Source organism: Curcuma longa, chromosome 11, assembly GCF_044706935.1.
Source record: "Curcuma longa cultivar G26 ecotype Majalengka, Jawa Barat chromosome 11, ITB_CL_G26_1.1, whole genome shotgun sequence".
Classification (NCBI taxonomy): Eukaryota; Viridiplantae; Streptophyta; class Magnoliopsida; order Zingiberales; family Zingiberaceae; genus Curcuma; species Curcuma longa.
Window position 1 is genome coordinate 25,067,950 of NC_133871.1, and position 16,474 is coordinate 25,084,423.

Here is a 16,474-nt window from a genome sequence, read left to right on the forward strand (position 1 = left end):
CGACGACGAGTGATGTCAACTTTATGGAGTGCAAATGGTTAAACACTAGACGATGATAGCGCGCGCTATGTGAGGAGTGACAACGCAAAGATAAAATACTTAAACAAATGAATTAATTTAGAAATTAATATTTTAAAATAAAAAAAATTATAATAAAATATATTTGAACCCCCTTCCTTATATTTCAAATCAGATTATAAATATAAAAAATTAAAATGATTGATGAGCACATAAAGATAAAACTTACTCATCTCTCTCCTTTCTCTTATTAGCTAACTTCTTCCTAAATAAAGGTCAAGATTGACCCATCGTTGTAGAACGTTATGCTTCATTTAGATATTAGAACTGTAGTCGTAACATGATCGCTCCGCCAAGTAGTAGCTTGATCCACTCAATTAACTATGCTTTATATTATTTTTCATGATTTTTCCCATCAAATTGAGAGTATACCGCTGATAATCCTACCATTGCACCATGCTCTGGGATTGGGGGCATAGCTGAGTTGGTTACAATGCAGCAGAGTTGTAGAAGAGGGTAAGGGTTCGAATCCTGGTAAAATCAGGCAATATCTTCACCAATTGTAATTTTTCGATTTATCTCCTCACATATGGTCATAGGATCGACCGTGTGGGATCACTAAGATGGCGGATTCAACTTTTTTTACAGACAAAATTCATATAGTAGGTTTAAAAAGTCAAGGGTTGTTAAGATGTCAAAATCAAAATTTGACTAACTTAAAGTTTTTTTTAGTTGGATCCTCAAATTCTTTGAGATTATTTTGACTTGAGGTTAACAAAAAATTAACTCTAGTTAAACTTTAAGAGCGAGAGTTATTTCATCGGGGGTTGAATATTGATTTGATTGATTTTTGGGATTGTCATATTTACATATTGAAGTAGTTAAACATTATAAATAAACAATATAAAAAATAATTTACTTGGATATATGTGTGAAGTAAATTAATTATAAATATTATACGGGTGATTTTCAGAGTTTTTTTGGCAAGTATTTAGTGCGAGTATATTAGAGTTTTAAAACTATTTTCATATTAATTTAATTATGTAACAAAATTATAAATCAGCATTTTGCCATCAATGTGACAAAATTAATTTAATTTTATGAAAATCAACCGTTATAATTAAAATTAATCACGTAGTGCAATGATAATATGAGTTGAGTTAGGTATTTTTATGGTGAAGCCAAAGTAATATTCTCTTTCGTAGTGATTAATTATAATTTTTCGATTTATCTCCTTTACAGATGGTCGTGAAAGTGACCGTGTGGGACCATTGAAGTGATGTATTTCACTTTTTGTTGAAGAGTTGGGTATTTTTAGATGAAACTCATGAAATTTATTATTTTGATGGAATCAAGTTGTGTTTAGCTTGCTCTTGATCGAATGATGATAGACCAAGCACGATCATGAAGATTGTGTAGTTCCTGCTAGATCGGGCTATTGTGCTGTCTCAAAAAGGAACTTAATGGACTTGAGAAGTCACAACTTAATCAAGATGTTGTTTGAATCGAATTGTTATATTAAATTTGGCAAAACTTAAAGAGGTAAATGTGTAAATGAACGATCATTATAAAGATTATAAAATAAACATAATCTTTTGGTTTTCAACACTAGCCATGTAACATCTCGTTTAATGTCTAATTAGCATGATTATGAATCTTCTAAGTATTTTATCCGCCAATCCAAAGCCTTTGCATAAATTTACAATGTTTGGAAGCCGAGTGAATCTAAAACCATTCATGTGTTAATTAGTCAGCTGATTAGGTGTGTGTGATATCCAGATTAGATGTGTTTTTTAGAGGATGAACAAAAAACTTGGCGATTAATTAGTCAATTGAAGGTCTCCATAATTGAGGCATCTAAACCTTAAACTTCGAACAAAAGTTAAACATTTCAACTTAACCTCTTAATAATATACTTCTCTTCGTCCTTATATTTTTCATTGTCTTTGAAAAAAATTTATTTAATTTATGTTGTATTATATTATATACTTTTGACACAATCAATAGAACACACATAACCTCCACACTCATATTTATTTCTTTTGACGAGATAGCACGTTGACTGAAACAGAATCTAGAACACAAGAGCAGCCTGCGGCGGCAGTTCGATGCGAAGCCCATCAGCCGCCGCTTGGCATGATCTCCTCCTCTGCCATATGCTGCCCAATTCCTCCCCCTCCTCCCTTCTCCTCTGCCGCCTTACCACGGGTAGCGGCGGGTCCATGTCCTCTGCCACCCCGCACTCCTCTTCCCGTCGTCGTCCTCCTTCCTTGGCGCTCGCGCTCCTCCAAAGCGAAGCCACCTTGAACTTCCACAGCCCATTGTTCGAGGAAGAAGACGAGGACGACGAGGAAGAAGAAGAGGAAGAGCGAGAAGAAGAAGAAGAAGAAGAAGAAGGCTTCCTGCCCATGATTTGCCCGGCGCACCCAACTCGCGGCGACACCAGAGAGAAGGACAGGGAGCCGAAGCGGAGCAGCCGCTTCTGTTTCGGGGGATGAGAGCGTAAAGCTGAGGGCTTGGCGTTCCGAGCCGGCCGGCGAGTGGTCTCTTCTGTCGGAGAAGTACCGAAGCACCATATTGCGGGCCTGTGAGAACTCCGGCGGCCGTCCATGAGGCTGGCGGAGAAGGCAGAGCAGAGTACGCAGTGCAAAAGGCGAAGTGGGAGACCGTATAAGAAGAGGACACGGAGGAGCAGCTTAGTCAACGAGTCGAGTTTTATGAATACGACCGAGGGTCGGTTCGATTTGATGGTCCAGTCGACCGAACCGGTGAAAAATATATGTTTACGTTGCATTTCATTTAGGTAGTGTTTTCCCTAACATAATCTTTGAGAGATTTACTTGTGCCTTAGGTATAACTAAGTTGATTACGATAGAATAAAATTATAAAAAAAGATAAAAATTTAAATTTCGATGAAGTTGAAATAATACTCTTCTTCATCATGGTCAACTATAACTTCTCAATTTACAATGATCGTAAAACTCAACGTGTAGAATTCTCTCAACGGGATAAACAAAGGTGATCGAACAAGTGAAAAATGATTTGATCGAACAACCTGGCCGATCTGACTGCTCGACCTTCACAAACAAACTGAAAAACACAGCTTGAAGCCATCATGAATTCAAAGTCTTTGATTGCTCAAGTCTAAAGAAAGAAAACAAAAAGTTGTAAAGGGGAAAAATATCACGACTTGGATGTTGAAACTTTGAGACAGGAGTGCGGAGGACGTCGTAGAATTCTAAATCCTCAATTAATAAACAAGTTAAATTAGATCCTAAAAAAAAGGAAAGAAAAAACAAATGAAGAATGAGAAATTGCATGCTATTGTTAAAGACTCATGGACGTGGACTCACTCGCCAATTCTCAATTATAACGTGTTGAATGGGAACAAAGACTGACCAAGTCAATTAGTTTAATGGGCAAACTAAGCTCTATGTATACACATGCACACACACACATTTAACAAGTACTCACATCCGTTTAAACGAGTTACATAATCATGAATACCAAAAGTACTCACCTCACTATCATCTCTATGGACGAGACCGCCGGCTCATCCGATGGATCCGGCTTTAAAAGGCACGCCATTTGGATGACTCGAGAGGAAGACAAGATGTGAAAAAGAAGGCCTTATTTTTGTTTGTTATTTTTATGTACTCACATTGACAAATGCATACAAACACCTTGAAATGGAGGTGGATATTATAACTTTTTTGATTATTTTGTTAGTATCAACATGTATACTCTAATATGGCACCGGTATGGTTGAAGCCACAGGATACATCCAAAGCCTTCACTTGAGAACCAAAGTTCACCATCTTGGGTACGATGCAATCCAAATCATCACCATGGCCCTGCAACATCCAATCGCACTCTTAAACTTTGACGACATACAGACTTACAACACTCGCTCCAAAAAGACGGTGATTTTGTTGAGAGGATAGCAAAACTTGAGTTACTTAGCATATTTGAGTGAGTAGATATATGAGAACAGGAACTCAGAACTCACAAGTTGTCCAGCGGAAGAATGGCCTTCTTCGAAAAAAGTTCCGTTAGCACCTCCCCAGCCCCAGGTAAAGATTTTGCCATCTTAATCTCAACGTCATAAGACAATTATCAAATAGTACGATATAAATCAAACAGAACAAATAAAAACATTCACTTTAGTGGCATGTTTAGACATTGAGCTGAAGAAATTATGTCACCGAACTTACCAGAAACCACAGCTGTATGTTTCCAACCACAAGCTACCTGTACATTTCACGGAGGAAACTCCGTAAAGGGCAAAAGGAAAATATATCTAGAAATCACAAGAGGGAAAGATGATTATAACCTTTGATATGGGAGACTTCAGTGAAGGGCTTTTGACATTTTCTGGACTTCGGATCATCTCAGTGCATCTGGATAGAAAATAACCTTTTGTTAGCGCTTTTGAAGAGAAAAAAAAATTCAATGAGAAGTTAAAAAGTACCCAAGGCCAAGGCAGCCATTCTCATTTGAACCCCAAGTATACAACTCTCCTCCATCTACACATGACGGGGTATTCGACATTAGAACTCAGTAATCACTGCACTTGCTGAAAAAGACTCGAGAATGCCACAAGTATTTTATTTTCTGAACCAAATAAATCTATCATGCAATCATGTCATAATCTGCAATTAGACTTCCACAAATAGCAGAAAATCAATTACAATATTTTTGAACTTTGAATTGCCAATGAGAATTCCAAGATTGAATTAGTATTTTGATAGGCAATCAGTTAAGGATAGTTAGTACTTGTTAGAACACATGTATGGTAGCCACCACAAGCAACTTCTTCAGAAATTGGGAGTTCCTGAACTACTGTGGGTGTCCGCAAATTCTTTCCTGCTCCAAAACCCTAACATTTAAATCACAGGAGTTTCATTAACTACCTGAACTTGAAAACTTATGAATGAAATTAGTGCGAGTGTAGGTACCAGCTTATTTGTGGTCCTTGCGCCAAATACAAACACAGTGCCTTTTTCTGCTTATTAGTAACAGGGATTAAGAAAAGAATTAGATGAACAAGGATAGAGATCTCTGAAGCTCATTGAATAAAAAAGATACTGTAAAGTGTAAACCCACCATCAATGCAGGCTGAGTGCAACATTCCTGCAGCAATTGACTTGATCTGGAAAGGTGTATTTGCATCCAATCATCAAAGACCAACCATCCACAATATTTAATTGCAAACAAAAACTAGAATGAAAAAAAGCTTAGAGAAGAAGTACCTTGATGCCTTCCAATTTTTTGATTAACCTTGGAGTATATTCACTGTGTAAATGGCGCCTTAATCGTTACTATGAATTATACAAAAGGCAGTTATACTAAAAAGCATTAATATGCTAAAGGAAAATGCTAAGTGAAATATTTAACTGATGGATATATTTATTTGTTAGCCTTTACCAAATTCATCATAGTTGCAAAGTTTGTCATATGATTTAGATTCTTCACACCCATTAGATCATCAAGAACTAGATGGCTTGTTTTGAGCATTCATGTAAAGTGAATGACCAAGACACACCTAATGCCCTCGCAAAATACTGAGGTTAAATATAAACACTAGATTTTGAAACCCATGTATTCAAACATGATCTGTACTTAGCTGGTTTAACTAGTTTCACATGCAATCAGGATAGATTATGATCTAATTCCATTACAAATCAGGTTCAAGAAATGAATGTTGAATTGCCACATGATCAATGTGAAACCTTGAGCTAATAGAGATGCCAAATATGCCTGATTTGTAATCATGACCAAGTCTACCAGAGCCACTTGCTCCCCAGCTTAAGGCTTCACCGACATCTGCAAAGCAGAATATGCTACCACTAAAAAAATTATAAATTATATGATAAAAGAAAATGACATGGTTGTATTCTCTTTTGTCACCTGTAAGAGCAACCGAGTGCTCTGAACCTAAGGCAACCATCTTAATGTGGATTCCTGCCAAGCAATCAACTCTTGTAGGGGAATAAACCATACCCTTTGCACCTACAGTGAGTACTAACTCATTATTTATTGTACTAATAATACAATTTGAAAAAAAAAAGTTCTTATCAATAGAATACAAAAAAAAAAAGAAGATTTGAATACCCAGTGCAGTGAAGACTTGTTGAATACAAAAAAAAAGTTGCAAAGAATATGTAAATTATATCAATAATGCTAAAAGGATTCTAAATGTGCAGGAGGTTCTTATCAATACATTAAAAAAAAGGTTCAAAGGCTGGTATTCCTGTACAGAGACAACAAAATTTCAAAGATGAGAACATCCCTTCTGTTCTTCTAGGTAGGAGGCTGAGGGAAAAAAGGAGGAGAAAAATAAGAGCTTTTATAGCACGGACAAATCTATGGAAAGGTTCTGGTCAGTAACCAAGTAAATTTTGCTTAAATGCCAGAGATAGGCAAAATCCTTAAATGAAAATCGAAACTGAAAAACTTCTCAATAATCATCATAATGAATACAAAATAGCAAAACTATTACTTTTTCCGAGACCAAGCTGCCCACTTGAGTTGTCACCCCATGCTAACAGTTCTCCATCGGCTGAAAGAAAAATCTCAAAAGAAAAGAGGAAATTGACATTAGATGCCTAGAAGATGAAAAAAAAACAAAAATCAAATTGCAAGTAGAAAAAGAATGTGCATTCTTTTAGTATATAAAATGAAATTAAACATTATGTGGCAACTCGAACTGTATTTCATGGCTCATTTGGAGATAAGCTGAATAAAGGAAAAACAAACACACTGCCTTACACAAAGAATTTTGATTACTGCATATGAAAATTCTGAAAAAAGTAATGTTTTTAATTTCTAAATAAAACACAGAACTGAATCTTGAACTTCTGCAGAGACACTCCATAGCACATAATTTGTCAAGGATATAGAGCTTGCAGCATATATTAATCTCTCACCAGTGACAACGGTTGAATGATTGTAGCCTGCTGAAATTTGTCTGATATTCTCAGGTAATCCAGTAACTTGAATTGGCTCCTGTACAAATAATCTTTGTGTTTAGAAAGTAATACTAAGATTATTTTAACTGATTTTCTATTGCATATCAAGAAAGTTAGCATTGGAAGTATTAACATACATTTTATTGGCATTTTTGTTACACTGCTAAGAACAGGAGACTCATACATATAGACTAGACAATATTAATTTCCAAGTCCAAGTGTCTAAGCACTAGCATAAAATGCTTACTCGTCTAAGTTTATAGATCACCTTCAAATCTCACCCTATGGGACAAAATTAATGTGTGATAAATGTGCTACACAGAAAAAGCAAAAGTCCAAATCAATTGATTGATTAAAGAACAACAGTTTGCTGCATGACACTGACACAACATAATTGGCTGGTAAAACAAAACAGAATAAGCTCAAAACTATTTACTGACCAATTATCCAAAACTTAGCAAAGAGCCACTAAACTCCACCAAATGCATGGGCAGGCAGACTGGTCAAAGCCTCCTAATCACTGATGTAGGATTATGAGCACATATGTCAGGCATGTAATTTGGTCGTGCATTACCTTTTTATCGCAAAAACTTTAATCACACAAAAGAAATACTATCTATATCTTTATATTCTTTGAAAACTGAAGTAAAACAAACTAAAAATTAATTGGTTTATAATCTAATCAAGATTCAAGCTAATTACTGATATAAAGCCAGTGAGAAAGAATTTCACTTTTTGTTATACAATTATATTTTGATGATTTATAGCTCTATATATGCTGGAAAAAAAAACAGGGGCAACAGCATACTGATACATAATTTGTTGTCGATGAACTGCCTAACTGCCCAAGGTTGTTCAGTCCAGATGCATAAACACGACCACTTTCTGATCCACAGGAAGAAAGAATACTCATAAAATCAGGTAGGTAATAATAATCAGATTGAGAGAACTCATATCAGTAAACTAATCTGAGAGGATTGGTAAGCAGAAAAAACTATTAGAAAATACCAGAGAGAGAGAAATAAGTGCAGTATTCCAAAATGTTCACAAGAACAACACTGATATATCCCTGATTAAGGATCTATTCTTAGGAAGTTACATACAACTCTTTACACTTATTCACTGCCTGTTTACTGTTGAACTGTAGTAGGAACGCATAATTCATTAGTAAATGAGTGTGAACCTTACCAAACGTTAGCTGCCAATGCAACAAATGTATACAAGGCAACAAGAGAAGTTATAATGTCACAATCCAACACAATTATAGACTTTTTAGATTCCATTAATGGAACAAATACCGCCGATTCATATAATCACGAGCTAGGAAGATGCAATGTTTCATCTCTTAAAAAATGTATGAGAATCTATTTCAATTTATTACTAATTTTCAAAATAACCGATACTAAAAAAATCGAGCAAAATAATCCACACGACAGGATCACCAATACTTTGTTTCGCGGAACGCAACCAAAAGATCACAACTTCAGCGGATTTACGACAAGTACCAGTCAGAAAAAGTGTGTGCGCACCACCACACGCGATCGAGACCGGGGGATCATTGTCAAAGAAGGGGCAAACCGTGGGCTTGAAGCGAGACGCCAATCCGCCCAGCCCTAGCCTCCCGAAATCCCCGTTGCCCCAGAGCGCGGCGAACCTCCGCGGCGCCTCCCCGGAGAACGACCTCGAGAGGCCGAGGCAAGGAGGCAGCCTACCTAAGCGAGCGCGCAGAAGCGCCCTCTTCCACGGAGCCGAAGCCATTCGCGGTAATCGTTCGAGAAACACCCACCGTTTTATGATTTTAACGGCTTGATAATATTACGCATTATGCACCGGACGCGATCGCGCGGCGACGGAATGGTACCGATATTTCGGCCTTCATAACGTAACGGCTTTTTTCAAAGGACCTCTTCAATTTTTATTGATATTAAAATAAATTTAATGCTTTCGTTTTCATTATTAAAATATCCCTTAAAATTAAAAATACCTCATTTATTCTTCTAAGTTGTATTATTAATAATAAATAGATGCTATTTTAATAAAATACTTGGATATTCAGCATGCAAAATTGACCATAAAAGCTATACTATAATACTTTTCAATTTCTAAACTTCAATTTAAAAATAAAATAAAATTTGGTAAAAAATATAATGATTTAATTTTTTATTAAAATACAATTAATGTGAAAACATTAATAGATAGAAATAAAACTAAAAGTAATAATTTTTTCATAACTCTTAATTTATATTTAAAAGAAGAGAAAGAGAAAAATTTAGAAGATTATATACATGGTTTAATTTTATATATATAATTAATTAATTAATTTCTTTACTTTCACTTTGTAACTTTTCAATAGTTATTAACGATTTTTTTTACTTGTAAATGCCGGAGATTAGATTTTAAGATGAAAATTTAAAACAAATTTAGATTTGAGAAAAAAAAAGACTTTTGTGAATGACCATGAATTATTTTATTAAAATTTGATGACATCATAATTAGAGACTGTAAGCATAACAATTATAATCACTATTTAAAAGTCAATTATTTACAATTAATTGTTTAGCAAAGTTTATATACAATACATAAATTCTTCCCTTCCTTCCTCTCTACGTACAACTTCCTCATTAGAAAACAATAAAAAATAAAAATTAAAGGGAGATTCTAAACAAAGAGCTTCACCCTTAATAAAAGATTAAGGAAGAGCTTGATAGATCACTAACCATGCACCTCTACTATATTCTCGGAATGCTTAATCTTGAACCAAAAGCACCATTTATTTACCTTTTCCTCCTCTTTCCTCTTCTTTTGTCTCCCAAACATGGACAAAAATAAAAGACCCTGTTTCAAGAGCTTTTGTTGAAGCTCTGAAAGTTTTGTTCTAGCGAATCCATGAGGAGGAGGAGGAGGAGGAGGAGGAGGAATAGGAATAGGAGGAGGTGGAGGAGGAGGAAGAGAAGGAGAAACCAAAGTAGAGCAGTTGTTAGAATTTGACGAAAAAGAAATAGAAGAAGAAGAAGAAGAATTAACGGCGAGATTGGAGAGCTTCTCGTTGAGACAAAAAGGGCACACGCCTAGGGAGCATCTCCATTTTGGATGCCTCTTGCATGTACCTTCCTCCATTTTCATGCAAACTTTAACTTTTCTATGCTCTTTATAAATCCACCTTCTCAAGCTCGATTGTTCGTTAGATTCATCTTCCTAAATTGGGTTAGAAGGGATTCAAACAATGCAAAGGGTTTGAAAAGTCAAAGGTGAGTAAGAAATTTGACTATTTTAAGATGAGACATTCGAATTCCAAGTGAGCATTCTAATTAAGGGCTAACAAAACAACTAAATACTAAATTTAATTACACTTTCGTAGATAGTTATTAAAAAATTAAAGGATATAATTTCCACCACCAACGACTTGTTGATGAATTATTACTTTTGGGATTTCATGTGACTTTGTAAAATTAACACTTTTTATGAAAATTGTGAACATTAATCTGGTTAGTGTTTTTTGAGGATAGAGAACGATGAAAGCATTTTAGGGAATTGTTTTTTTTCGTCTTTATTTATTTTTGACAACTATGTTGAAGTTTGCAATAACTCTTCTATCATAAAAAAGGTGGATATTGTTAGCGGCCCCACACGGTCGGCCCCACGACCATTTATGAGGCTAAGAAATCGAGAAAGTGCAGTTGGTTACGACGAATTGTATTACCTGATTTCGTCTTTATTCGAACCCTTGACCCTATGTTGAAGTTTGCAGGAACTCTCATTCATAATGTGGTGTACATTGAGTGATTTGATAGTTTGCCATGTTTTGGATGGGGAAAAAAAGGAGGAAAAGAAGCTCTCCACTTGCAAAACCACCATTGAGACCTTAATACTTGCCAAAAAAGAGGAGCCCACAAAATTGTTTTCTTTGGTATCAAGTGTATAAACACAATCCACAATTAAAAGATCTTAATACTTGAGTTACACAATGTAAATAAGACGATAGAGGGAATGATGAACCTAGTCACATTATAATGAGTTCAGTATCACAATCTATCGAAATTGGAACTTCTGCAGTTTGAGTTTCTACTTCTAGTGAGGGGCATTGAGATCGATAGGGCTCTGACTGAAATCGGACCTGTGTCAACCAGCAAGCACAGAGAACAAAATCAACCATAGTTATGGAGAAATGAAGCTGTGAATAATATCGCAACAGCTAAAACAGTTTCAAAGAAAACAAAAAGGGAAATTCTAAATGCATTAGACTGTCCTAGATTATGAGTTTCCAGAAGGTATTTATTAGCAAAGATTTTAACACAGACCCACAAGTGGAGCACTTCTTGTGGCGCTTGCAAAATATTGACAAACAAACTGAGCATACATAACCCATGTCGATCGTCTTTTTGTGGCAAAAACATCTGCATAAGCACAAAAATCCTCAGAGGTATCAGTGTGTAAAGGAAATATGACAAAAGCAAAAGACAGGGCGAAGTAGTAAATGGTCAAACATTGCATAAACGAAGTAATGTTTGCGTGAGGAAAATGATTGCTCAAATGTCATGACAAACTAAAGACCAGGTTCAAAAACCCTTTGTATCTATGGATTACTATAAACTAATTAAAGGTGGAAGTTAGTAACCAAAAATTAAACACCCAATGATCAGAAGTCAAGTTCCCCATAATTCTGAGGTCACTTAGTTCCTAGAAGTTCAAGTGGTCATCGTCCAGTAACAGGCTAGTTCACCTGATCACTTGATATATTTAACATTCATTTAGAGAACAGAAATAAGATCTGGTGCTTCTCTTTCTAAAATTCATATCAATCTTTTGTGAGCTGCCTTGCGAGTTCGAAGGTGGTATGCCAGCCATTGGTTTCTGAAGGTCTTCGTATTTCTAATGTCCAAACTTCAAATCGGGCCTTCTATGTCATTGGTGGTGGTTTGTTTTCTCTATGCCACCACCTCCTTGGTCTTTCTTGGCGTTTCTTTGCATTTCTCTCTCAGGTGTTGGCACAAGGCAATTCCAGATAATAGGTGGTCTTACACTTTGGAAAGGTATCTGCATTGTGAAAGATTTCTGCTCTTAGCATGGATTTCTGTGTCCCAGTCTACTCCCCTGAAGTTGTAGAATTCTTGGGGTATAATAGCATGTTGCTGAACATCAATCTTCCTGGCTTGAATTCAACTTGTGGTAACAAGCATGCTAAATAGTGTGACCTTGATTACTAAAGGTTCACTCTTGAACTTCCTTTTGGTTGGCCTATTGACCTGAGTGGAAGCTTTGTTTGGCTATGACTGGTATACCTTCTGGTCTTAATATCACCATGGCCTAGTGTTGGTTGGGCTTCCACGGGGAGCTTCTTCATCAAGTTGGCATATTATTGTCTAGCAGATAGACAGCGTCTGTACTTATTTCCTCTTGTTAGGATTCATGTGACTGATTGCCTAGAGTTGAAGTCTTCATATGGCTATGCTTACATGGCAAATTAAACTTGAAGAATCTATTGGCAAAAAAATAGATGCATTTGGTTGACTTATCTTATGCTTGATGCAGGTCAGGGATTTCAAAATAATTACATCTATTCTTCGAGTGCATTGCATAAGGTTGGAGGATACAATTCAGTGCTCTATTATTTGATATGGTAAACTTTCGTACAGTGGCTGCTCGATTTAGCTGGTTCGATATATTGCCTTTGATCCAAAATCTTCCTTCATATACAGCGTGCTCTTTAGATGGCTCAAGCTGTTGGGTTGTCCAAATTAATTTGAGGGATCAGGTTTAGTACCTGAACTCCTTGAGGAACCTGAATAACTTTGTTGCTGCTTACTATTTGGTTTCTCAGACTGTTTCGCAACTGTGGTGTTAAGTGTTTCTCTGCTGCTCCATTGTTTTTTTTCCCTTCAAGTTCTCTCTGCCATTTTTTGCAATCTTTGCAGATTTTGATGTTCTGGGGCTGCCTCCTTTTAGTAATCAGTCGCTAGCTATCTTTTCTAAGCACTAAAATTGTTTTGATCGCGACTTCAATTTGGCTGGATTCATGCTGTGATTATTTCATGATCTTGCTACTATCCACATTTTTTAATACTTTCTATTCGGTAATATATTTACACATAGGTGGACCTTGGTCCACGCTATGCAATGATTTTTTGCAACAAGAAAGACCCATCTGTTGGCTATTAATTTATAAAGCACAAATATTTAATTTGTCATAGACTAAGGTACTAAGTTTTAGTACATATCTATGTTATACCAAACAAATAAGAAAAACGAATAGCAAAATATCTGGTTGAAGATCTCAATCTACAATACTTGATGTTTGTGAATATCATCATTATCCAAAGTAAAACAATAATCAGATTATTCGCATAATCAAGGCACAAACATGCATATGGACACATGGCTTTAGAGTGAAAAATGTTAGTGCCAGTAAAAGATAAAATTACCATTGGAAAAGTGAAGCAAAATATGATTTATTTGGACAAGTAAAGAAGCACGTACGAAGCACGAAAATCAACTCCTGCAGGTCTGGGAAGTTGCAGAAAGCTGCGTGATTGAAGATCCGTTGCAAAAACAACCTACAATTTGAATAAGAGAAAAGAAATCCATAAACAAGGATAATGCAACTAAAATTCCTCCGATGCAATTACATTGGGTAAATATTCTTTTCAGTACCAATGCTTCAACGTGAAGATCAATATAACAGAAAAATCAACTATATAAAAATTCAAAGGGTGAGTAATATCATATGGTATGTTATTTGACATGCCAATCCTGCTTGTAAATGAAGAACCTCTTAAATCAACTGTGCACTAATTAGAACAAGAAATTTGTTTTTATCTTACGGCAGTTAACACATGCTGGAATGCATTGAATATACAACCATCCTTTGACATAACCAATTTAAAAAATATTCAAGAATACAAGAGTGCTACCTGTATAACTGAAATCTACCTTGCACGAGTTTGTACTCATGCAGTCATGCTTATGTTGCCTCCTGGTTCCTAGGCTTAAAATAGAATGGACATATGGAAATCAATGTTCTAAATGATACATGACCTAGATTGAAAGTGAGAACCAAGAATTTTGATTGAAACAAAGCTACAATGAACCAAATTTTCCAGTAAAGTTCAATTGAATAAGCACATGAAGTTGGATTTAGTAATTGGTAAACTCATGTGTGTGACTACACATTGCCATTGATAAATACAATCTTGTTGGCCATAGATAAATACAATTCTGTTGGCCTTCACACCAGCTTCATAATTGTAAAACATTCTTCGAAGAGGAGCTTAAAGGAGGCCATAATTACTTACAGAAAGGTACTGAAAGAGTCCATCCAGATGTTGTGGCTTCAAATAAACTCCACCAGTGATATATGAAGCCTGCTTAAATATTAATTGATTATGTTCAAAAATTTCAGAAAGCTATCACCACAGTTGGGTGTGAGAAAATTACTTGCTGTAAAAAAGCAGAGTGCTGGACTCCCATGACACAAGAATCAATAGGAATCTGCCAGAGTATTGATTTTCAATACATAATCAAGTAACCACGAGTTATATGCAGAAATATAAAAAGTATGCCTTCTGAGAATCATGATACAAATAACTGATAACTTAAGTATGAAATACTTAATAGAATTCAAGTATATATAAAATAATCTGACAATAAGGAGGAAAAAAAAGATAAATCAACCAGTATTCCACATTTTCATTTGCAAATGTGAAATCAGTGCTTACAAATATTAAGAGATTTATTTATACTGCCTATAAGGTACAAAAGATGGATTCAAAAACTTTAACACCATAACCACAATGTGGACAATGATCATGGTATGATCTCAACATTCTAATTACAATGTAGATAGCGATTGTGATACCATTTTGATACTCCATATCCATAAGCCCAGTAACATTAATATTTCTGAAACTTAATCTTACACAACATACCATGGAACGCTGAGCAGAGAATATTGCATTCATTACAGCAACATATCTGCCAAGATACAACCTTAGAGATGAAACAAAATTATATAATCAAGGTATTCCCAATGTTTCAAATAGAACATACTGTTCTGGCCCATCTGGAGAACCCTGCAGGCATAAAATCTGTACATTGTGTTAGTTAACTAAGCCATGCAGAAGACACTGAGAGATAAATTATAAGCAGCAAGTTGGCTGTATAGAAAATTCAATTAAACGGAAAGCAATATAAACAAATGTTAATTATTCCAAATAGAACATCGGTAAGAACAAAAAAAAAAAGAACAAGAACAACAACAACAACAAAGGTCAAGAACCAGAACAAGTAAAGCAGAGAAAAACATACCCTGGGCTGTGGATGTCGAGCTCCAGACCTGAAGATCCTCTGTATGTCTAGTCCAATATCAAGGGCAAGCAAGTCAACCATGCCAGCATATGAATGACAAAAAAGTAACAATTTATAGAAGAATTAAGGATACAGCACAATGCAAGCGAGAGGGATCCAGAGAGCAAGGAAGATACACTTGAGGCTACCACCATATCAGGGTCCTTCCCCAAGAGTCGATCCTTTGTCAGAAACTCTTCCAATCTACGAAGAATTTTGGAGCAAACCGCAGGTACATTCCCACTTGCGGATTCCGCTCCACCTTCTTCTGAGTCATAGATGTAACTGCAGGAGTTGACACCTGTGGCGACTAGAACAACCTGATTGAACTGGTTCAGGAGGAGGAGCGAGTTGAGGAATGGAATAACCTGACAAAGATCAAACCTTCGGTTATATTTTAGAAGTTTTCATGGGATTTAAATGGACTCACGTGATTAAGAAGCTTGGAGAAGGAGAGGACGGCAGTGGGGTGGTGCTGGGAGGCAGAGTCACCACTGGCGGCTGCTGAGGACGCCCAAAAGAAGGGATTGGCATCAAGAAGGACAACGAGGAGACTGACATCATCTGCAGGTAATAAATTAGCAAACACATGAACGTGAAACACAACAGGGAGAAATAGAGGGACAGAGAATGAATGAAAATGGTATTACCAGAGTAGAGCTTCGAAGGAGCGGACGCGGAATTCATTTGCAGGCGGCGAGGATTATTCTTCAAGCATACGCAAATGCTGTCGATCAACACAGAAACAAGAGCATTGTTCTTGTAAAACTTTCGTCAAACACCTAGTGATCAAACTAGCATATGCTACACAAGTTATGCTTAATTTCAATCAACCCTTGGTACTGACTTCCTGTAACCTCCTCGAAATTTTAATACAACAAATGTTGTAATAATCGCCAATCAGCGGCGAGTGATTCTCGAACGATCACCGCGAATGACTTGCGCAGCGGAAGAGGGCGCGCTTCTGCCAAACCGCCTCCTCGCCTCCAGCTTAGACAATCCGCCTCCTCGTGTCGTCTGCTCGAGGCGATTCTCAGGCGAGGCGCCGAGGAGGTTCGCCGCTCCGGGGAAATGGGGATTTCGGGAGGCTCGCTACAAACTCACGGTTCGCCCTCTTTTCTCCCACACGGATCTGTCGAGTAATG

General features: G+C 36.4%; 3 protein-coding genes across 7 annotated transcripts; all 3 read right to left on the reverse strand.

Annotated features, from left to right (window-relative positions):
* Nucleotides 1–2,051: 2,051 nt before the first annotated feature.
* Nucleotides 2,052–10,106, reverse strand: LOC141837420 (uncharacterized). Its single transcript, XM_074724826.1, has 2 exons — nucleotides 9,951–10,106; nucleotides 2,052–2,833 (listed from the first exon to the last, which is right to left on the reverse strand). Exons 1-2 carry the CDS (start codon nucleotides 10,104–10,106, stop codon nucleotides 2,093–2,095), a joined length of 897 nt encoding a protein of 298 aa, XP_074580927.1. The 3' UTR covers nucleotides 2,052–2,092.
* Nucleotides 3,401–8,747, reverse strand: LOC141839552 (ultraviolet-B receptor UVR8). Its single transcript, XM_074727327.1, has 15 exons — nucleotides 8,495–8,747; nucleotides 7,798–7,874; nucleotides 6,948–7,026; nucleotides 6,521–6,580; nucleotides 5,929–6,030; nucleotides 5,751–5,844; nucleotides 5,271–5,313; nucleotides 5,125–5,170; nucleotides 4,977–5,023; nucleotides 4,795–4,897; nucleotides 4,490–4,544; nucleotides 4,352–4,418; nucleotides 4,233–4,269; nucleotides 4,028–4,107; nucleotides 3,401–3,872 (listed from the first exon to the last, which is right to left on the reverse strand). The coding sequence occupies exons 1-15, from the start codon at nucleotides 8,745–8,747 to the stop codon at nucleotides 3,750–3,752; spliced, it is 1,266 nt and encodes a 421-aa protein (XP_074583428.1). The 3' UTR covers nucleotides 3,401–3,749.
* Nucleotides 10,107–10,877: 771 nt separating the features above from the next.
* LOC141839553 (general transcription and DNA repair factor IIH subunit TFB4) lies at nucleotides 10,878–16,468 on the reverse strand. 5 transcript variants are annotated; one of them, XM_074727330.1, is made up of 12 exons: nucleotides 16,259–16,468; nucleotides 15,980–16,056; nucleotides 15,760–15,893; nucleotides 15,424–15,697; nucleotides 15,291–15,337; nucleotides 15,033–15,070; nucleotides 14,912–14,957; nucleotides 14,421–14,474; nucleotides 14,279–14,347; nucleotides 13,464–13,540; nucleotides 11,288–11,383; nucleotides 10,878–11,103 (listed from the first exon to the last, which is right to left on the reverse strand). In XM_074727330.1, exons 2-12 carry the CDS (start codon nucleotides 16,014–16,016, stop codon nucleotides 11,058–11,060), a joined length of 918 nt encoding a protein of 305 aa, XP_074583431.1. In that variant the 5' UTR covers nucleotides 16,017–16,056; nucleotides 16,259–16,468; the 3' UTR covers nucleotides 10,878–11,057. The 5 variants fall into 5 exon arrangements, with proteins under 5 accessions (XP_074583431.1, XP_074583433.1, XP_074583432.1 ...); XM_074727332.1 differs by having other exon boundaries at nucleotides 15,424–15,658; nucleotides 16,177–16,468; XM_074727331.1 differs by having other exon boundaries at nucleotides 15,033–15,055; nucleotides 16,177–16,468.
* Between the last annotated feature and the right edge of the window lie 6 nt (nucleotides 16,469–16,474).

What these genes read in the sequence shown, in the direction of transcription:
- LOC141839552 (XM_074727327.1), bottom strand. Translation starts at nt 8,747, where the DNA reads ATGGCTTCGGCTCCGTGGAAGAGGGCGCTTCTGCGCGCTCGCTTAGGT. An exon ending in CGACAACAAATTATGTATCA is followed by an intron (nt 7,027 to 7,797) that starts GTATGCTGTTGC and finishes TTATTTGTACAG; the next exon opens with GAGCCAATTCAAGTTACTGG. An exon ending in TGAAGTCTCCCATATCAAAG is followed by an intron (nt 4,270 to 4,351) that starts GTTATAATCATC and finishes TGAAATGTACAG; the next exon opens with GTAGCTTGTGGTTGGAAACA.
- LOC141839553 (XM_074727330.1), bottom strand. Translation starts at nt 16,016, where the DNA reads ATGAATTCCGCGTCCGCTCCTTCGAAGCTCTACTCTG. An exon ending in CTCGACATCCACAGCCCAGG is followed by an intron (nt 15,071 to 15,290) that starts GTATGTTTTTCT and finishes CACAATGTACAG; the next exon opens with ATTTTATGCCTGCAGGGTTC. An exon ending in TCTCCAGATGGGCCAGAACA is followed by an intron (nt 14,958 to 15,032) that starts GTATGTTCTATT and finishes GTATCTTGGCAG; the next exon opens with ATATGTTGCTGTAATGAATG.
- LOC141837420 (XM_074724826.1), bottom strand. Translation starts at nt 10,106, where the DNA reads ATGGAGGAAGGTACATGCAAGAGGCATCCAAAATGGAGATGCTCCCTA. An exon ending in CTAACAACTGCTCTACTTTG is followed by an intron (nt 2,834 to 9,950) that starts GTTTCTCCTTCT and finishes AGATTATGTTAG; the next exon opens with GGAAAACACTACCTAAATGA.